The following is a 22,255-nucleotide window of genomic DNA, read 5'->3' as shown; positions in this document are numbered from 1 at the left end:
CAACATCAGCCAGATCATTGCCCTTTATAAGTTTTGGGCTCACTTTCAAGGCTGGTAAAAGCTGGAAGCCTTCATTCCAAATTTTGTAGTTGTTCAGTCACGTCCTGACGCTTCTCCACTCCATCTGGGTTTTCTTGGCAGAGATGCTGGAGTGTTTGCCATTTCCTTCTCCAGATCATTTTAGGGTTGAGGAAACTGAGGCAAACAGGTCACACAGCTAGTATGTCAGAGGCTGAATCTGAACTCGGGTTCCTGACTCCAGGCGGGCACTCTGCCCACCCAGCTCCCCAACCACACTGCAAACTAGTTTGGTGGCTTTATGCAAGTTCATGACTTCCACTTATCCAGAATTAAAATGCTACTAGGGCTGGGGGTGGGGTGGGGTCATTCGTTCGTAGATAGGCTTAATCTTTATACCTAACTCTTCGTTCCTAGTCCTTTCCTTTCTGGGGCCGACAGCTTTCGACTCTTTCCCCCAAACCCAACCTAAAGACTCACTCCCACTGCACCTTCCAACACCACTCCAGAAGGAGGCGTGGCCTAGCCAAGCCCTTGCGCCTGCGCAGAAGCCACCGGTGACGCAAGCGAGTCGTCAGCGGGCGGGCGTCCAGGAGGGGGCGGGGGCCGGAGCCGGAGCTCCGCGGCCATCGCAGCTCGTTCCCCGCCCCCTCCTCGGCTCCGCTCCGCTCCACCTCCCCCCGCCCTCCTCCCGGGCTCCCGAGGAGAGACGCAACTGGGAACGCTCTCCCCGTGGGAGCCCAGGAGGCCTTAGCGGGGCCTGGATTCCCCGCTCCTGTGTCGGGAGAGATGACGAGCGCGCGGGCTCAGTGAGTCCCCTCAGAGGACGTCAGCCGCAGCGGACTGAGCGGTAGCGGCGGAGGGGGGGCGCGGCCCGGCCCGGCCGGGGCCGCTCATGGTGTCGCCACGACGCCATCGCGGCGCAGGACGGCAAGGTAGGGAGGCGGGGAGGAGGCCTGGGAGGCAGCCCCGCAGGTGGGGGCGACGACGGTGGCCGGGCGGCGCCGCGCCCCTGACAGCTCCAGCCCTCTTCCCCTCCTCTCTCCTTTCCCCTCCTCCCCTCCCCAGCTCGTTGCTTTCTCTTCGCTTTAAAAGAAAAAATAAAAACCCAGCACACCTCAGCTCGCCCCCTGCCCCCACTTTACGGGGCGGAATGGAATCTGCCTAGTGACCCTGGGGGGGGCGGGGCGCCGGCGTGCGCGGCCGGGACCCTCGTCGGGGGCCGGGGGTCGGAGCGTGGCCAGCTCCGCCCGGGGCGTCCCCGGGGCCGCCACCCCGCCTCGGCCGCGGCCGGGGCTCCTCTCCGCAGCTGCTTCCTCCTCGCTTCGTTTTCGTTTCCTCGAGACTTGCCCAAGTCGGGGCCGGGTTCGGGAGGCTCGCGGGCGGGGCTGTCCCATCGGGCGGGGAGGGGTCTCCTGACCTTGCGCTGTACTGTTAGCAGTCGTAGGGGGGGAGTCTCCGCAACCGGGGGTGGGGCTGGAGGAGAAAATAGTGACTACTGGGATCCCTATAGACCTTTCCGGTAGGCAGCCCAGTGAGCAAACGCTCTTTGAGCCTTACGAGAAGTGCCGGGCAGGCCGGCGGCTGTCCGGTGACTTGTTGCCGCTTCGCCCAGTTCCGGAGTGTCGGAGGCTGCACTTGAACTTGAGATCCCGGGTCCGGGCTCAGCCATCCGTGCCCTGCTAGCTTTACCACCCTCCCCGGCGGCGCCGCTTTAAGCTCCTGTGAGAGCCCTTTATAATGCTTCCAAAGGTGGGTCCGAGGAAGGCGGTGCTGGCGGCCCGGTGGGCAGCGTGCTGGGCCTGGTAGGGTGACCCCGAGCGAGTCTCCTAACGTTGGCTTTAATCGGCTGGAGAAAGGAGTGCTGCACCGCCCCAGTGTCTTTGCCTGGACACCCCCTGCAGGGTCACCGAGAGTCCAACACCAGGTGGCAACGACAAAGTACAAATCCGACCCCATTTATCCCTTCCCGCCGTGTGGGGAGGTAGGTGCTGTTAGTAACCTCATTTGACAGTCGAGGACACCGACAGTGCGAAGTGAAGTGACTTTGTGAGAGTCCCGTAGCTAGTAACTAACTTCTGTCCTGGGACCGAGCTTGAACTCAGGTGTACGTGCCGAATGGGATTCACTGTCCTTAGCTGTAGGCGCTATCGTTATCCCCATTTCACAGACGAAACAACCGAGATTAAGCCGCTGGCCCAGGCTGACAAGTGTCTGAGAGGTGATAGCCGAGTCTGGGGCAGGGGCCTCCATCTCCTGACCTCCCTGTCTGACTCCTTCCGTGAGAAACCTTTTCTGATCACCCTTGAATGTCAGAGCCCCGCTTTTTTGTTGAGTATCTCCAGTTTTTTCCTGTATGTATTTTGCTTGCACGTAGTTGTTTGCATAATCTCTCCCATTAGACTATGGGAGCCTTTTTGTTTCTTGGGGGAAGTTTTGCCTTTTCATCCCCTGCGATGAATGAGCACAGTGCCTAGCTCAAGCCTGTTGACTAATTCACGGATTATGTGTAGCCTCAGAGAAGATGTGTTCTAGGGTATGGATCATATTGTTATTCAACTAGGTCATATAAACCAGTTTATTAAAATCTCCTGGGACAGTGTTTTTTTATTCTGTGTGAATTACTCATCTTTGAGGGTTGTCTTGATTTATAACCACTGTCTTTAAAGTTTATAAAAAGGGAGTTAGATGAATTCCATGTACTTATATCCCCAGAGTCTGGCACAGTTCCTGGCAAATACTGATGTTTAAATAAATATTTGTTGATTGATCTTTTTTATTTATCTTTAAAATCCTCTCATAGATAGAAGAGGAGACATACAGAACTTACATTTTTTCGTGTAGGCAATTTTGAATAGCACTAACTTCAAGTGCTGTTGGAAGCTAACATTTTTTTTATTTTTAATTTATTAATTTAAGTTTTCAACATTCATTTCCACAAAATTTTGAGTTCCAAATTTTCTCCCCATTTTTCCCCTCCCCCCACACCAAAACGCCAAGCATTCTAATTACCCCTATTACCAATCTGCCTTCTCTTATCCCCATTTTCTCTTTTGTCCCGTAGGGCAAGATAAATTTCTGTACCCCATTACCTGTATTTCTTATTTCCTAGTTGTATGCAAGAATAATAGTCAACAGTTGTTCCTAAAACTTTGAGTTCCAACTTCTCTTCCTTCCTCCCTCCACACTCATCCCCACTGGGAAGGCATGCAATTCAATATAGACCATATCTGTGTAGTTTTGCAAATGACTTCCATAGTAGTCATGTGTAAGACTAACTATATTTCCCTCCATCCTATCCTGCCCCCTATTTCTTCTATTCTCTCTTTTGACCTTGTCCCTCCCCAAGAGTGTTGACTTCTAATTGCTCCCTCCTCCCATTACCCTCCCTTCTATTGTCTCCCCCCACCCTGCTTATCCTCTTCTCCTCCACTTTCCTGTATTGTAAGATAGGTTTTCATACCAAAATGAGTGTGCATTATATTCCTTCCTTTAGTCGAATGTGATGAGAGTAAGCTTCATGTTTTTTCTCTCACCCTCCCCCCTTTTCCCTCCACTGAAAAATCTTTTACTTGCCTCTTTTCTGAGAGATAATTTGCCCCATTCCATTTCTCCCTTTCTCCTCCCAATATATTTCTCTCTCACCCCTTGATTTCATTTTTTAAGATATGATCCCATCCTATTCAACTCACCTTGTGTGTGTGTGTGTGTGTGTGTGTGTGTGTGTGTGTGTAATCCCACCAACTACCCAGATACTGAAAAAAAAAATTTCAAGAGTTACAAATATTGTCTTTCCATATAGGAATGTAAACAGTTCAACTTTAGTAAGTCCCTTATGATTTCTCTTTGTTTTTTGCCTTTTCATGCTAGATCTTGTGTTATCCTGATTGTATTTTCACAATATTCAAATTGTTTCTTTCAAGCTGCTTGCAATATTTTCTCCTTGACCTGGGAACTCTGGAATTTGGCTACAACGTTCCTAGGAGTTTCTTTTTTTGGCTCTCTTTCAGGAGGTGATTGGTGGATTCTTTCGATATTTATTTTGCCCCCTGGTTCTAGATGGAAGCTAAAATTTTAAAGTGTTATGTTTTCTTATGTTTTAAGTTTTTACTTTCATAAGCCTCAGCTTTTGTTTTTGTTGTTCATAGGTGATTTGAATTTGTCAGCCTCTAATACTCTGAGCTGTGCAAAGCTTTCAAGCTTTTCTCTCCAAGACCTGAGAAAGGCCTTTAAAGGGAGGTCAGTATAAGGCCTTCTATTTGCTTCATGATTGTGAAATAACTTGCATTTATATTAGGTAACAAATATCAAATATTTCTATTCTGCTAAGTTGCTTCTTTTATGTGTTTATTTTCCGCATATGTCTTTTAATATGGTCTGTATTTATTTTAATAGACTGCAAATGGTGTGGGTATTTATCATGAACCGAATGAATTCCCAGAGCAGTGCTTTTACTCAGCGAAGGCGAATGGCTCTTGGAATTGTTATTCTCCTACTTGTGGATGTTATATGGGTTGCTTCCTCAGAACTTACATCAGTAAGTAATTTAAACTTTTCAAAAGATAATTTTATTTTAAGAAAACTTCATGTACCTGATAAAAAAGCAAACTTACAGAAGGACTAGCTAGTCTTAGGACTGTTGTGCAATTTTTCAGTTTTCTCTTGATGTGGTATTAATTTGTAGCCCAAGTTTAAACTGAAAGTTTGGTTTCACTTGGTTTCTTTGCATTTAATTAGGGAAGGTAATATGAATGGGTCTTATTTTCAGCTAGAAATATAGTATGTTAATGTAGATTTTCCAAATTTTTGAAGTTATTTCTTTATGTTGGTAAGTATATCTCACAATGTGTTTTTCTTAGTATAACATATCTAGGATACAAAGTAGCTTTTATTCAATGAATAGAAGTTAAGATTTTAAAAAAAAGATAACTAAACAAAATAATACTGTTTTAACTTTGCAATATATCCATTAATATGTCTTCTCCCACAATTTTCTTAATAAGTGTTTGTTTATGGTGATGCTGAAAAGATCATGACATGCTATACATTATGTAATTAACTGCTTGCTTTCTAGTAAATGTTTATGTAGTGCACTCAGGTAATGAGCTTATTAAGAACTCTGGAGTCTTATTTTTCTCTCCTTGTATAATTGCTATTTGAACTTATTTGGTTAATAGCACATTTTATGAAGATGAGTTTTTTTCCTTTGGAAACAACTAGATCTTAATGTAGTCAGTTTTTGACCTTATATGTACTTGTATATATAAGTATCATTATTTAAATAACAAAACATGGTATCACAGTTATAATATGATAGATATTTAATAAATTTGTTAGTTGGCTTCATCCATGCCTTCCTAGGTTTTGGTTAGAGTATGTTAAGAAGTCAGGGAGTCAGGATAGGGAATGTGATTTTTTTTTTTTTCCAGAATAAGTAGTTTTCACTGGTGAAGCTGATAACCTTTTATGACTTAAATGCTTATAAGACAACATGAGTTTTGAACCTGAATTCAGGAAAATAAACAATTGTTTTAGATAGTAAGGATAAGAACCTTAGGTTATATATATTTTTTAATCTTAATAATTTTTATATTAGTTAAGTAGTAAAATTTAGAAGAAAAATTTCATTCAGCCTTAGTTAGAACTTGGTCTCCCCTGATATAGAGAACACTCAGTTTTGCTTACTTTCTGATAATATGGAGCCAAGCAAGAATAATAGTTTTATGTGATTAAAGTTGTCACATATAACCAAAGAGCCTTCCTAGATTCTTTCCTTTCCTTTATCCCTTCTGTTTAGTTAGTTGCCATTTCCTGTTGATTTCACTTCCATAACATCTCTTACACTCATTTACTTTTCTCCACGTAAGCTACTGCCTCCCTGTTTCAGCCTTCCCTCTCCTCTGGATTATTGTGAAAGGTATTTCATTGATCTTTCTGTTTCTGGTCTTTCCCTGCTCCAATCCATCCTTCACACAGTTAATAAAACAATTTTTCTAAACCAGAGATCTTGCCATACCTCTTCAAAAATCTTAGGGGACCCCCCCCCCCCTCCCCATTTATATAAACTCTATAGCTTGGGATTTAAAGTCTTCGATTTTCCAGCGCAGTTGTACTACAAACTATTTCCTAAAGTTGACATTGTCATTTCCTACCTTTTTGTTTTCACAGAAGCTATCACCCATGCCTAACATTGACATCTTCCTCAGCTTCATCTTTCTAAATCCTTTAAGGCTCAGCTCAGGTGCTTCTTCCTTGGTGAAGCCTTCCCAGGACCCCCAGTTACTAGGCTTCTTCTCCTCCATTGCTTTGTATTTACTTAAATATATACATTTTTTACATTTATTCTCCCCAGTAGAATAAAAGGCCCTTCAGGATAGTAGAGACTGTTTAATTTTTGTCTTTGGTTCAGTGATGGGTAGCTCAGTGCTTTGAACTTATTTGCTCAGGAAGTGTTTACTTAAAGTGGGTTAAATTAATATAAAAGAAATCTTTTAATATATCTCAGTACCTGAATTCTTATGTATTTTAATTTTTGTTTTTGTACTCCCAGGTGGTTTTTGTTTTTGTTTTTGTTTTTTTACATGCATATAGTCATGTTGCTTCTTAGCCTGAACTAGCAACCACACAGAAGTTTCAAACTTATCAGAAATTTAAAAAGGCAGATAAATAGGACAGTGAACTAAATGATCATGGATATAATATGTCAAACAGTTATTGCTGCAAATCTTATCTTCCAACGTAACTGTACACTTTGCATTGATGGGAGCATTCACATGTACACAACTAAGGAATAAATACCCTAACTTCAAAAAGGCTATAAGCCAATAAAACTTTTTTTTTCCCTTTTTAAAAACTATTTATTTAAAAATTATTTATTTGTTTTCAGTTTTCAGTAATCATTTCTATAAGTTTTAAATTTTTCTCCCCTCCCTCCCCACATCAGCATGCAGTCTTACATGGGTTCTACATATACATTCTTATTAAACACTTATTAAACCTTAGTCATGTTGCATAAAAAGAATTAAAAAAAATAAAAAGAATGGGAGAAATCCATGAGAAAAATCAAAACATAACAAAATAGAAAATGATCTGCATTCTGACACTACAATTCTTTCTTTGGCTGTGGATGGCATTTTGCATCAGAAGTCCTTTGAAAATCTTTTAGGTCCTTGCATTTCTGAGAAGGGCTAAGTCAATTAGAAACAGTCCTTGCACATTGTGATTATTATTATGTATAATGTTCTCCTGGTCCTGCTCATTTTACTCAGCATCAGTTCAGATAAGTCTTTCCAGGTTTTTCTGAAGTCTGCCTGTTCGTCATTTCTTACAGCACAATAATATTATTCCGTTACATATACCACAACTTGTTCAGCCATTTCTCCAATTGACGGGCATCTCCTCAATTTCCAGTTCTTGGCCACCACAAAAAGAGCTGCTGTAAATATTTTTGTCTATGTAGGTTCTTTTCTCATTTTTATGATCTCTTTGGGTTATAGTCCTAGAAGCAGTGTTGCTGGGTCAAAAGGTATTATGCACATTTTTATAGGTAGCTCTTTGGGCATAGTTCCAAATTGCCCTCCAGAATGGTTGGATCAGCTCACAGCTCCACCAACAATGAATTAGTATTTCAACTCTCCCACATCTTCTCCAACATTTATCATCTTCCTGTTTTGTAATGTTAGCCAACGTGATAGGTGTGATATGGTACCTCAGAGTGGTTTTGGTTTGCATCTCTCTAATCAATAGTGAATTAGAGCATTTTTTCATATGACTATGTAGCTTTAATTTCTTCCTCTGAAAACTGCCTATTCATGTCCTTTGACTATTTATAACTGAAGAATGACTTGTGTTCCTGTAAATTTGATTCAGTTCTCTATATATTTTAGAAATGAGGCCTTTAATCACAGATACTAGTTGTAAAAATTCTTTCCCAGTTTTCTGCTTCCCTCCTAATCTTGGTTGCATTGGCATTGTTTGTGCAAAAACTTTTCAATTTAATGTAATCAAAATTATCCATTTTGCATTTTATAACGTTCTCTATCTCTTGTTTGGTCTTAAATTTCTCCATTTTCCATAAATCTGACAAATAAACTATCCCTTGCCTCCCTAATTATAGTGTCAGCTGTTATACCCAAATCGTGTACCAATTTGGACTTTATTCTAGTTTACAATGTCAGGCATTGGTTTCTTCCCAGTTTCTGCCACACTGTTTTCCAGATTTTTCTGCATGTTTTGTCAAACAGTGGATTCTTAGTCCAGAAGCTGGGGTCTGTGGGTTTATCAAACAGTAGACTGCTATAATGATTAACTATTGTGTCTATCCCACTGAGCTACTACTCCTCTCTATTTCTTAGGCAGTACCAAGTGGTTTTGATGATTACTGCTTTATAATACAGTTTGAGATCTGGTAGTGCTCGGTCACCTTCCCTAGCATTTCTTTTCATTAATTCAACAGCAAAACTTTAAATACAAATGTCAGTAAGTTAAAAAAATTTTAACTTTGTTTTAGTAAAGATTAATAGTAAGATGCAGTGATTTAATAGTGATCTATGTAACTTTTTTTCCCCCACAGTATGTTTTTACTCAATATAATAAACCATTCTTCAGCACCTTCGCAAAAACATCAATGTTTGTTTTATACCTCTTGGGCTTTATTATTTGGAAGCCATGGAGGCAACAGTGCACACGAGGATTTCGTGGAAGACATGCTGCTTTTGTAAGTTTTATAATTTCTGTGTTTGGAGAGGAGATAGAGTATACATTTTATCAGAGTTTAGAGATGTTTAAATTTTTGTAAGGCAGCCACATCTTAATTGCCAATGGTATTAGATGTGTAGAGGAATCATAGAAGTAAAAAAAAAAAAACCAAATCCTGATTATAGCCAATAGTTTTAATAATGTCTAAACTATTAATTAAATGTTAATAATGAGCAAAATAGATACATTTGAGTTTTATCTCTTTTCCTTTTCCTTTATTTTTGAGAGTTGTTAAAGTCTAGCAAAATAGCAAAAAAAAAAGTGTAGAGAGAGGAAGAAAAGGAAGCAGAGAAGCAACCAGTAGCTTCAGGAATTAGTAGACTAGTTAACTAATTGGAAGTTGACTTGTGTAACCTTGTGTGGTGGCACATATACGCCTTGAATCTTTGCTACCTCTAAGGCTATGGTTGGCAGATCTTTTGAGCTCCAAAGTTCTGGATTTCAGTGGGCTATCCTATTGGATATCTACACAATATTTGATATTAAATTGTGAGCCCACAAAAGTGGGCTTAAGGCAAGATGTCCAGCCTAAGCTAGAAATGGAACAAGCAGAAGCTGCTGTGTTCATCAATAGTGGGTTTGGGCCTTTGAGGAGCCCCCTGTAGTTGTGTCGTAAGCCAGACAGGGAGACACAGTCTCAAAGAAATGAAATTGACCATGTTTGCAAAATTAATATTTTATGTTAGGGGGAAAATAGCATATTACAAACTGAATTTCAGATATTCAGTGAGCCAGATTATCTATTTAACATTAAAAGAGCATTATAAACTCCATGATGGCACAGAAAGAATTAGAAATTGTCATAGTAGTGTACCTTCTTTATGTAATCGAAATGAGGAAAAAGGTGACTTTGAATTAATGAGTGAATAGTCTCCATGCTGATTTTTAGGTTCCCCCCACCCATTTTCATTTTGAATAGAATAGTTATTTCTAACTGGTGTGATTCTCCAGAAGGGATCTTGAAAAATTCCCCAAGTTTTGTCAGAAAAGCTCTATTCTCTGTGTCTTGGAGATATGAGTTAAAATTAGTGTCATTGATTAGAGATTAGTTTGGCCCTTTTTTCTCACCTTTGGCATACTTACTATTAACATTTGAATTTGATAATAACATAAAAGTTTTATTTTTATGAACAAAATGTTGTATGACTAGAATTTACCTAGAAGGTCTGAAACTTAAATATCACATATGGAATGTTCTTTAATTTCCTAGACTAGCATTGAGAATATATTTTTTCCAAACATTTTTAACAATGAAAATTTCTAGAAACTTACATTCTAATAGAATGTAGTATTCTTTAGTTTATGTGAGATAGTGGAAGAAAAGAGGAAGTATTTTGTAATGATATTATTATTCATTCCAGGCAATTGTCTTAGATTGGTAAAATTCTTTAGACACTTTGATGTGTTTCTTGGCTGTCATAGAGTGGTGAATTAAGAGAAGGCTTACCCTCTCTGTACTTGATAAATTCATGGTAGATTTTGATTGTGATTGATTTTAACTGAATTTTAAGCTAATTTTCCTCTATTCAGTTTGCAGATGCTGAAGGTTACTTTGCTGCTTGTACTACAGATAATACCATGAATAGTTCTTTGGTAAGTTTTGCCTGATTTGAAGAGTTTAGAGCTATTATTAAGTGAACTGCTCTATAACATTTTAAAATCCTATTTTGGTATTTGCTTAAGTGCTAACAAAATATTAACAAGTTGTGAAGATTTTTTGAAATGGTTAATTACTAATGAGTAGAAAAATTTAAATTTAATGGATATGAATTTGCCTTGAATTCCACTTTGATTGTTCTACTTGAAGTATTGATATAAAGGCTACAAAAAAAGCCAAAAACCATTCATTCTGTCATATATAATACATTTATCAAAACTGAAAGAAATCCTTAGAGTGAATATTTTCCCAAAGTTATATCTTTCATTTATGTGGATTATACTTCATTGTGAAATATTTTAAAATTGAGGTGAATATAGTAATGTCTAAGTTATTTGGTTTTCATATGATTGGTAACCTCCACCCAGTGGTATAGCAGTGAACTAGATGTAAGCAAAGAGAAGAGCCAAAGATATAGAAGTTACAAAAACACTATTTGGTTTATTTGGTTTATTGACTATATTCAAGGACCACTCTCATTGACTAGCACCCAGTGGCCGTCAGTGCCACGTCTTTTTTGGCACCAAAACCACAAATCATTGGAGAAATGATACTAAAGGAGAAAGAAGAGAAAGAAAAGAGAAACAAAGAATGATAGAGGAAGAAAGTAGATATTAGCCTTTTTCATCGTATTTCCACTCTCATTTGTCTGAGGTATCCAGGTAGAGCAGTGAATACATGGCTGAATTTGGAGTTTGGAAGATTTGAATTTAAATCCTACCTCAGACACTTCCTAACTGTGTGACCTTAGGTAAATCATTTAACCTGTGCCAGCCTCAATTTCCTCAGCTGTCGAGTGGGGCTAATAATAGTACCTACCTCTCAAAATTGTTTTGATGATCAAATGAGGTAACATAGGTAAAGCACTTTGTAAACCATAAAGCAATATAAAAATGGCACTTTTATTATTTTCTCTCTACTCATGAAGCCTTGACGTACCTGGATATTGCAGTACTCTCTTAATTGATAACCTTGTCTCCATTCTCTGCCCTCTTCAATCCGTTCTCAAAACAGGTGCTAAGAATATATCGCTAAGATAAAGATCTGGCCATGTTACCATCTCTTACTTGGAGTTCTTCGATAAAATACTCAGCCTGGGATTGAACGTAGTTTACATCCTGGCATTGAAAGTAGTTTACATCCTGGCTCCCATCTACCTTTCCAGCTTTGTTTCATGTTTCTTGTCTTCATGTAGGCAGTCTGCTGGCTAGCTATTTCCCATATGTGACATTTCGTTCTCTGCCTCCATGTCTTTGTACAAATGGTTCCCCATGTCTGGTGTGTACTACATTCTCTACCACATTCTCGCTTCTGTGTTCTAGCTTCCTTCAAAGCAAAGCTCTCTCAGGTGTCACATCTACAAAAAGCTTTCCTAATCTCCACACACGTATTAGCACTACCTTAGAATTATTTTTGTTACTTTTTTATGTATCTGACTTATTGGACTCATGCATCAGAAATGGGGTAGTAGAGCGGAACCATGGAGAAGAGATAGAAGCAGATTTTGTTTAGGCATTTCATTGTCTTTTGACAGCTCTCCTAAGGGTTGTATCTTGAAATTTTTTTTCTTCAAGATGTAGTTCAAAATAAGGAATCCTTTTAGGGGACCCTATAGAGAGGAAAAAAAAGTGCATGTAAGGAGTATGTTATTGCCTTTGCAAAATGGAAGAAAAATATTCTTGTCCTTCAACCAGGAGTGGCTGCTATAGAAATATCTTTTTCATCGTTGTCATCATTATCCATTTTTTGAGCCATCTACTAGGGCTAGGGCACTGGAGGTCAAAGAGATAATGAGTCAGGCCCTGCTCGTTTGGGACTCAAAATAGATCAATATAGATTGCCTATATAAGGGAAGGAAGTTTTATAGTTAAGATGCTACCTTGCTTCTCTTTTATGTTTTTTTTATTTTTTAAAACCATTTGGATTAAGTGACTTGCCCAGGGTCACACAGCTAGTAAATGACATGTCTGAGGCTAGATTTGAACTTGGTTCCTTCTAAATCCAGGGTTGTTGTTCTCTCCATTGTACCACCTAGCTGCCCCTCTCATTTTTTTTTCTAATTAAGTTCTATTTGTTTACTTTCTAAGAAGTATATAACAGTTTTATGATACAGGATAGATTTTAAGTCATTTCTTAAGTGAAGGGATGGAAACATTTGTGCAAAGAAGAGGCATCTCATTCAAAGAAAAGCAACCAATCAAGCAGAAAATGAGAGGCAGAAAGTGATATATCTGTAATCTGTGATACATAATGCCAACTTTCTACCAGATTACAAATTAAATTAAATTGTTGAGTCACTGGACTTACTAGCATCTATGTGGCTAGGTTGCATTCTTTTTTCATATCAACAGCTTTTAAAAACCCTTAAATTCAATTTATAGAAAGTTATGTCTTACAAATCTTCTTGAGAATGATATTTTCATAATTATACCTGTATTTAATTACTACCTACATAAATTTTAAGTGATGTTTTTGGTTTAACTGCAGTTGTCATTTTTTTTTCCATATCAGAGTGAACCTCTGTATGTTCCTGTGAAATTTCATGACTTGGCAAGTGAAAAACCTGAAAGTACTAATGGTGAGAATGAAAAAAGTAAGTTAAAATTGTAATTTCTTACCTTTATCATAAACTGCAGGTAATTTATCAATGACAAAATGTGTTTTCAAATAACTGTGTGATAGGATTCATTGGTTAAGTAACAATTTTATGCTATTCTTTTCAAATATTTATAGGACAAGGTTACTTTAGCCATATTCTGTAGCAGAGATGTTTATAATAAAATACAGTAAAGATCCAGATTTAAATTCTGATGTCTTTAATATTCAAAATAAAATTTAAAAGAAGTAAAAAACTAAAATTGCAGAGCTCTTTGTAAAAGTTTGAGGTCAGCATGACCTCCATCAAGCTTAACTGAGGCACTCAATGTTTTTTTGCATAATTCACTGTGTGTGTGTTTTATGTATTTGGAGAACCACTGAGATCTGGAAAAGTTGTGACTCCTGTCTAATGAGTTCTCTTAGCATATCTGTAATAATTGCATTAAGAAATGTAAAAAATACTCACATCATGGAGCCTTTGGGAACTCACTCTGAAATGGAATGAATTAAAATATTTTAAAGTACTTTTAGTGCATATGCAGAGTGTTTTCCTTCTAAAGTTGATGTAGAGTTTAGTGCAAATAGGCAACAAATAGAGGGTGTAGTTCTGTTGTTTTTAAGGACCAATTTTGTCTCTGTTGAGGATGCATCTTTGAAATAATAATGGAAGTTAAGAAAGAAACTTTATTTCATATGAAAAGTTTCACTTTCTACACTATGTTTAATATTTCAGGGCATAAAATGAGGAAAAGCTATATCTTGAACATTACTTATTTCTTGAACATAAAACATTCCTGTTGCTGTCCCTTTTGGACAGAGTGCTTTAGGTAATGCTTTTGCATAAGAATGTTTATAGCTGGTACGTTCACTGAATAAGCATAAATAATTTATAAATAATGTTATATATAATATCACTTTATGTGGATGTGAGTATAAACTTGGTGTTCTCCAGATATGTGAAAATTCATAAAGTATAAAGAGACCTCTTTGGCGTTCTCATTTATTCCCTCCTTCCATTATTACATATGTAAAGGCCTCTGATAAAGGGTAATTCAAAATCGTGAATTAAATAAATCATAGCTTACAGTACTCACACCTTCTAGGTAGTCTTTTAGCAGTTATGGACTCTTAGGACTAGAATAGATCTAAGAGTTTTTTTTCTATTCTGATCTCATTGTACTGAGATAAAATAAAGCTGCTCCTGAGAGGTTAAAGTTACATGACTAGGATGTTTAAAAAATGGAAACTACATATATGAATGGAAGGAGCAAGCTTTGAGTAAATTTCTTTTGAATTCACTCTAATGAAGGTCCACTATACTTCAGTCTCCAAGATCTTTGGTATTTTAAAGGGAAGCCAGAGCTAGTGCTGTCAGGTGACAGTACTGTAAGTGTTCTGTTTATTGTCATGTGGAAGTTTGTAGGGATTGCTTGGTCTTTCATATTTAAAGGGCTTTGCTGGAATAGGTATTTTTTACACATGTGCAACATATCTGAAGCCCAAGAGGTGTACCTAAAATTTTGAGGGAAAATGAGAGATGAATGCCAAGTATAAGATTAATTGCCACTCAGATAGCCCTTTCAAGAAACAAGAGTCATAATAGTGAAATAACCTAAATAACAGAGATATTCCCCCAGTGAACAGTGTAGCTGATGGGGTATACTTGCAGTGATTGGTGGTGATGCCTATCTTACTTAACTTTTACAAGTGATCTTAGAGAGGAATTATACAGTGAAATAGCTTAAATTTGTAGATAATATTCTTCCTGAGTGAAATATCAGGCTGTTAACCAAAAATATCTTGAGAGATTTTTGCATATTAGTAAAGTGCCAAATGAGCGTCATTGTGGCAAGTATTACATAAATTATTTAGAGTATGTTAACGCAAACGGCACTTACCGGTTGATGGGTTTTAAGCTACAAGTTAGACTTACGAGGTAATTTTAAAAGATTTATTAAAGAAATATTTTTAGTAGGCTAATAGAAAAAAAGGACAGCAAATATTCTTAAGACATTTGAAACAAAATAGAAAATGTTTTTTTCCTTTATATAAAACCATGGAACACTTTGTGCAGTTGTGATTACTTTACCTCAAGAAAAACAAAATTGTGTCTAGAAAAAGCCAATTAAAATCATTTGAGGGTAAGGAGGAGAGATTGGCAAGATTAAGGTTACAGTCTATAAAGGCATGGGAAGAATAATCAGTTTATTTCCTCACCAATAAGCACCTAATATGTGTAAGGGACTATAGTAGGAGCTGAGATGAATACAACATTGGATGACATGTTTTCTGTCCACAGAACCTAAGTGGAGAAATTAGATATGTACAAATAAGTAGTACAAAATAGAATGATAAGTGTGTAAGATGTTTAGACATTGGTGGTAGGCATTAGAAAAGATAAGGAGACAGTAAACTATGACTTAGGGGCATGTTAAATTTGGTAGGCCTGAAAGGGAGTAGTGTGAGATAAGATTTGGGGTGCCTAGAGATTATAAAGAACCTTGACTACAAATCAGGCTAAAGAGTGAATTTACTTAGTAGTCAGTGATGAACTATTGAATTTCATGGTCAGGACAGATAAAGTAAAATTGAACTTGTTCACTTTTGAAATAGGAAAATTAGGAATCATTCTTGGAAGTAAGGGAACTTTTGGACAAATTAAAGTCCTACTTTACACTTGAGCTGAATATATGATACTTATTGTTAGGGATGATAAATCTTAAATAATAAGGCCTCTGAGTGGTGCAGTGGATTGAGTGCTGGATTTGTAGTTAGGAAGGCCTCACTTTGAATCTTGTCTCAGATACTTCCAGCTCTGGTAAGTCACTTAAACTCTTAATGCTTCCTCATTGTTAAATTGAGATAATTCTAGCACCTCAGCTTACAGAGTTTTGTGAGGATCAGATTTAATAAGTGCTTTGCAAACCATAAATCACTGTGTAAATGCTAGTTGTCATCATTATCATTATTTTTACAAATATATTTATGGAGGATTTAGAGTTATTAGATGTTTGTGTATAATGTTTGGGGTTTCATTTCAACCCTTTAAAGATGACATAATGGATCCAGTACATCTTCTTTGTTACTACTTTTTTGTCAGGTAATATGATAGATTCAGTGGACTGTGAGTATTGGCTAGTAAAGCATTTTCATGATGGTCAATTTTTATAATTATTCATTGTTGAATTATCAGAAATCTCTAGGGCTGTGCCACATACGGAATTTATGTACGATATCCACTTAAGCTAAGCCTTCTAAAACACACAGAAAGGGTCTTAGGAGGCCAATTAATAATTCCTGCATGGCTGTCTGCTGGTGCATTAATTCAGTAAAACATTCTAGTTTTCAGTCTCTTGAAAGTATGTATGAAAGTTCTCTCAAGGAGCAGACTTAGAGAAAATCATATTGCATTTATGAATCTCTTAATATATGCAGTAGACTTAGTAACAGTTTAACAACTGGTCATATATAGAAACTTTTAAAAATAGTTAAGCTAGCTATTTTTTGAAAAGGTAATTTTTATTTTTGCCATTTTGAATGAATAAAATTTGTCCATGTAACTGTACATTGTGCTTTCTTAGGCTTTCTGGGTTTGACCAGAGACAGGTATATTAAGTATAGTGATATTATCAATAAATTCACTTTTTAAAAATCTTCTCTTGTTGGGTAGAGGATGTCTAATGATATTGTGCCATACTTTTTCTTTTAAGCACCTAAAAAATCTCGTGTAAGGTTCAGTAATATTATGGAGATCCGACAACTTCCATCAAGCCATGCACTGGAAGCCAAGTTATCGCGAATGTCATATCCTACTGTGAAAGAACAAGAGTCAATTCTGAAAACTGTAGGGAAACTTACTGCAACTCAAGTAGCAAAAATTAGCTTTTTCTTTTGCTTTGTGGTAGGTCTTCTCTTCATACTTTATAAATCAAATATTTTACATGTGGGTAGTTACTGTTAGAAGGGGTGAAAAATTTATTAGTATATTTAACAAGTGTTATAAAAACTACTGTTAAACTCATGTGTGGATTACCAATTTAAAGAGAATAAATAAAATTTAATGATAAACTATACAAAACTAATTAGATGTTTATTTGGTAGATAAGAGACACTTCAGAATCTTATAGTTTCCCCAGTTCATCATTATAAAGCGATTGTGCTGTGAATATATGCTCGAGTTGATAATGAGGTCCGGATAAGATGATTTACTGTTTATTGCTTTGATAAGTATACTTGCTTTTCATGATTTTATATTGATGTAATATTAATTTAAATCAGTTCAGATCTTACAGTAATTAGCTTAAAATGAAGATCTTGATAAGAATGTTTTTAAGCATTTATTAACCTATAGCTTGTGTATTTTAAGCATTATTATTGATAACAGTAAAACAAAAGAACTTGGATAGCATCTTAAAGTTCATTATAATATTAATGAATGAAAACAAAACATTTTCTCTTAAGGAGATTGTTGTTGAAAGCTTGATTATGAGATCTGTATGTAAATCTTAAGACTGATTTTTTTTTTCAAATCTATGAAGTAGCATTAATGCTTACTAGTAGCCCTCTGTAGAAAATCAAGGAATTCATATTTTTTCATATTAATCAAAAAATTTCACCAATTTCTACTAGTTGTACAGAAAGCATATGAATTAGTGAGAAATCTGGATTGTAATTTTATTGAAGCTTTATAATTTTTAATTCAACATACATTAAGTTCTTTTTGTGTGTAAAGCTAGGTATCCAAAGACAAAAAGAAGACACTTTCTTAAAAGAACTACTATTCCTTTGAGAGTGGAGTAAAGATGGAATTACTAATATGTATATAAATAAGTAATTGTATATGGTCAAATCTTTGATTTTGTTGGAGTATTGAGCTTGTTTGGAGGAGTCTTCTTTTACCAAACATATTGGCTACTCTTCTGCAACTTGTAGGTTTTGGGAGTTACTCAGGGTGCTGAGAGGCTAAGTGATTTACCCAGGATCACACAGCCAATATTTGTCAGATGTGGGATTTGAATCCAATTATCAGGACTTTCAGACTGCCCCCTGCCCCTCAAATTAATATGTTAATTTTGGGAGAGAAAACTTAACAGCTTTATAGGTAAGAGAAGGCTTCATGGGTGAGTTGGCACTTAAGTGTCTCATTTTGAGAGAAGAGTTGAAAGAGTATATTTTAGTCATGAGGAACAACTTGTGTGCATGCGTGATAGCAGGAGAAAATGTATATTGAGGTATCTGGATAATATGAATACAATATAGAGCACCTGAAGGAGAGAAATTTAATCAAAAATTGTATAGTGGTGGTCTTTTAAAGAACAAGATAGAAATGATTTAAAGTTCATGAAAAGCACCAATTTCACATTTGTTAACAGCAGTAATATTTTATAATAGTAACAGCTTAAAATGGAGTAAGAGGAATCTTGGAACCATGAATACTGAGATTTAGGTCTATCTCAGTACCCTAGGCAACTGTCCAAGAATATAAATTACAGAATCAGTCAATCAGCAAGCATTTGTGGATGACTTTCTAGGTGCCAGGCACTTTGCTAAGAAGTGGGCACACAAAGAAAGGTAGAAACAGTCTCTGCTGTCAGTGAACTCACATTTAATGCAGTAGCTAATTTGCAAAAAAAAAAAAATCTACATATAATATAGATCTGAAAGGAAAGGCATTAGTAATATGAGGGACCAGGGATGGACTGCAGAAGATGGATCTTGTGCTGAGTTTTGAAGGAGGCCTGGAGTTAGAGGTGAGGAAGGGAGAACCTTCCAGGTATGGGAGATAGCCAGTGAAAAGGCACAGAGATGAGAGGTGTCATGTGTGAGAAATAGTAAGAAGGCCAGTGTTGCTGTGTTGTATGTGGAGGGAAGTAAAATGTAGGAAGATTGGAATGTTAGGAAGGGGTCAGGTTGTGAAAGACTTTAAATGCCAAATGGAGCATTTTGTAGTTGACTCAGGAGGTAGTAGGGAGCCATAGAAGTTTATTGAGTAGGGAATAAGGTCACATGGTCAGGCCTGCACTTTAGGAAGATAACTTTGACAGCTGAGTGAATAAACTAGAGTAGGGAAAAAAATAGGCAGAGAGAGAGACCAATCAGAAGGCAGTTGTAATAGTCCAGCCAAGGAGTGACTCCTCACTGTACTAAGTTGGTGACTTTGGGAGTAGAGAGAAGAGAACAGTTAGGAGAAATGTTGTTAAGGTAGAAATAACAAGATTTAGCAACAGATTGGGTATGTGGAGTGAGGGTAGGTGATGAGTTGAAGTTAGGAGCCTGGTTAATTGGGAGAATGGTTGTATCCTTGACAGTAATAGGGAAGTTCAGAGAAGGTGCCAGTCTGTATTGGAAGAGAAAGTACTTCACCAGGAGGGTCCTGTGTTAATGAAATCACACAGGTATTATTTTTAAAAATTATATGCACATATTTACATGTTTACATATATTTAAGTATATATATGTATTTTATTTTATTAGTACTTCCATATAGTTGAATGCTTCATAAGTGTCAGAAAACAGTTTGATCTCATAAATGTAAAAATTTCTCATTTAAATTTTATACTTATTATTAATTTGCTTCAGTTAATTATTTTTTTCTTACCAGTGGTAGAACCATAAACTTTAGTTTGGTCTTTTCTGAGTTAATAAGGCTTTTACATGGAACTAGAAGAAAATTCGAGACAAATTAATGTAGTCATTTTTTTAAAAAAAGCCTCTGTTGAGTAATTTTAAAGAAACATTATCTTTTCATTTTCATTTAAAGTCATAATGACAATTTTCTTTTAGAAAATTTTTTCCTTAAAGCTTTCATAAAGTAAAATAATTCCATTTATGTAGAGAGTAACAGGGTATTGGAAGCAGTGGTATATAGTGTGAAAAGCACTGGAATCAGAAGACCAGGGTCCAAATCCCACCTCTGGAGTTTAATTAGTTTCCTTACCTTAAGCAAATCATTTAATCTCTCAGGGTTTCAGTTTCTTTATCTGTAAAATGAGGGAGTTGAGGTCCTTTCTAGCTTTAGACCTTTTCTTGATCCTAGACTGCTATTTAAGATAGTGTGCTGAACTTGGAGTCAGGAAGACCTGGGTCCAAGTCAGGATTCTGAGACTTAGTAGCTACATTACCCTGGGTAAATCACTTAATCTCTCGGAGCCTTAGAGAACTACTAATAATTTATTTACTAAGTCCTAGGTTATAATCTCAGCTGGTGGAGAGAATTTCAAAACTAGGAATTCTTTTGTGCTGAGAAAAGTTCTAACTCCTTTGTGTAACGTGTATTCAAGGGATACAGAATACTTTGTTCATAACTCTATGAAGTATTAAGTGATTTTTCTGAGTCACAAGCTAACAGAAATTGAAGCTAGGATTCACACTCAGATCTTCTGACTTTGCCCTTCACCAGGCATTGTTTTATTTATATACTAACTTCACCAAAACCCATTCCCTCATAGATGCAGTCTTATTATCCATAATTAAATATATGTGTATATGTGTACACTCTGAATAGATGTGTGTATGTAGGCATATGTGAGATATATGTAAATATACATATATTTACATACAGCACACTTGTATGCACTTGTACTCACTCTGTGTATTCGTACACATAAATTACTTGTTAGTAGATTACTTGTATAGCTTTTCTGTAGCAACCCTTAACTCTTCATCAACATTATTCAAAAACTACAGTTGACCTATGTTTTATTCATTCCATGGATTTGGATGCTATCTCCAGCTGTGCAGATCACTATCACTTTTATACGTATACATCCTTTGTGATTCTTTATCATGTCTTTTTACTATTGAGGTTCTACTCAGTATGCTGGAAACCTTCCCCTTTTTGTTTGTGTTTTTATTGATACTGGGAGGGACCTAGTGTACAACTCTTGCATAAATGAATTCATAAATTCATAGTTGAGAATTATCTTGACTTTTTTTTGGAAAACTGTATCTTAAGTCTAGAACATAGTTTGACTAATTGGAAAGGCATAGAACTGGTAAGCAGCAGTCCCTTGAAAGAACTGGTAGATAGAGGATGTGATTTAGATGTGTATTTGTAATTTGTATTACCTGCTATTTAAATGTTCGTCTTTTCTTAATACTAGCAGAGAACAGTGAGATTGCTGAGAAAGCAAACAACATTTTTGACTAAGAAAGTTAATTTGTTTTTTATACTGATAGTAAAAAAAAGATGGTTACGGAAGTTGCAGTTTTGGTCATCTGTGTTGTTTTCTCCTTGCTGTAAACTTCCAGTAGAATATTTAGAGAAATCTTTTCCTTTTTCGCTGTTCCAGCTTGTTGTCATTAATGTAACAGAGGTAGTAAATAGTGTTCAAGAGGGAGGGATAATTTATGGCAGAAAATGCAAGTGATAAATGAAGAGAAAAGTATTGAAAGCTTAGGAAGGGAATGATTAGGAGAGAATGCCAACTTAGACCTGGATGAGGGCCAACAGAATAGTGATCCTTAGTCTTTGGATCATTGCTATTGTAATTTAATTCTAGAATGTGTTACATAGAGTTGATTTGTAACTGTAGTAAATGACTGATTTTTTTCACCAAAAACTCTGGTCTCCATTTCATTACAGTTCTAATATGGGAGAATTTCCTTCAAATATTTCTGCCTCAGACCTAGGTTATTTTGAATAGTGCTTTTATATGGGGAAAACAACAAACAAAATAGAACCAAATATAAATCTGAATTTCTTATTTCATGTGAGATTAAGAAGATATTTGCCCTCTCAGGAGAAACTATTTCTTGTAAGATGTAGTTCAGCAGACATTTATTAGGCACCTACTATGTGCAAGGCAATGACATAGAAACATGGAGGGAACAGAACTTACTTATGAGTAAGTCACAACCCCTTTTTCCTTGAATTTATGGTTTGGTAGGGGAGATAAGACATGTTCACAAATAAATACAATACAAAGTAGAATGTGGTAAATGTATATGAGAGGGACGAGTTAATTATTTTTATGACAGTATAATTTATATTGCTGACTTTCTTTGATAGTGATTATCTCACTACCTCATTTTCTTATTTCGATGGATGCAAAAGACTAGGAAGGAGAACTTTATTGGAGTCAGGATAACTGTCATAGCCTTATTCCAGCCTTAGCATTGACTGGAGACAGAAGGGAGACCATGAGCCCCAGTCATAAGTAGGCTTTCAGGAGTGGTGACTCTTCGTGATAAGATGACTGCCAGTTCTTTGAAGGTTAAGTTGGC

At 36.8% G+C, this 22,255-nt stretch overlaps 1 protein-coding gene across 3 annotated transcripts in view; it reads left to right on the top strand.

The window, feature by feature from the left end:
• Positions 1-625: 625 nt before the first annotated feature.
• SLC35F5 (solute carrier family 35 member F5) overlaps positions 626-22,255 on the top strand; it is a 52,541-nt gene continuing 30,911 nt past the window's right edge. For all 3 annotated transcript variants that reach the window (XR_011967842.1, XM_072613290.1, XM_072613289.1), the window contains exons 1-7: positions 626-953; positions 4,167-4,257; positions 4,414-4,555; positions 8,591-8,734; positions 10,306-10,368; positions 12,944-13,025; positions 16,741-16,931. Coding sequence is in view for 2 of the 3 variants with exons in the window: in XM_072613290.1 (XP_072469391.1) it covers positions 914-953; positions 4,167-4,257; positions 4,414-4,555; positions 8,591-8,734; positions 10,306-10,368; positions 12,944-13,025; positions 16,741-16,931 (753 nt within the window). In the remaining variant the exon portion in view is untranslated. The remainder of the gene's footprint in view (positions 954-4,166; positions 4,258-4,413; positions 4,556-8,590; positions 8,735-10,305; positions 10,369-12,943; positions 13,026-16,740; positions 16,932-22,255) is intronic.

This window comes from Notamacropus eugenii, chromosome 5 (assembly GCF_028372415.1).
Source record: "Notamacropus eugenii isolate mMacEug1 chromosome 5, mMacEug1.pri_v2, whole genome shotgun sequence".
NCBI classification, from domain to species: domain Eukaryota; kingdom Metazoa; phylum Chordata; class Mammalia; order Diprotodontia; family Macropodidae; genus Notamacropus; species Notamacropus eugenii.
The sequence above is the reverse complement of the archived record's forward strand: the minus strand, read 5'-3'. Positions and strand labels throughout refer to the sequence as shown.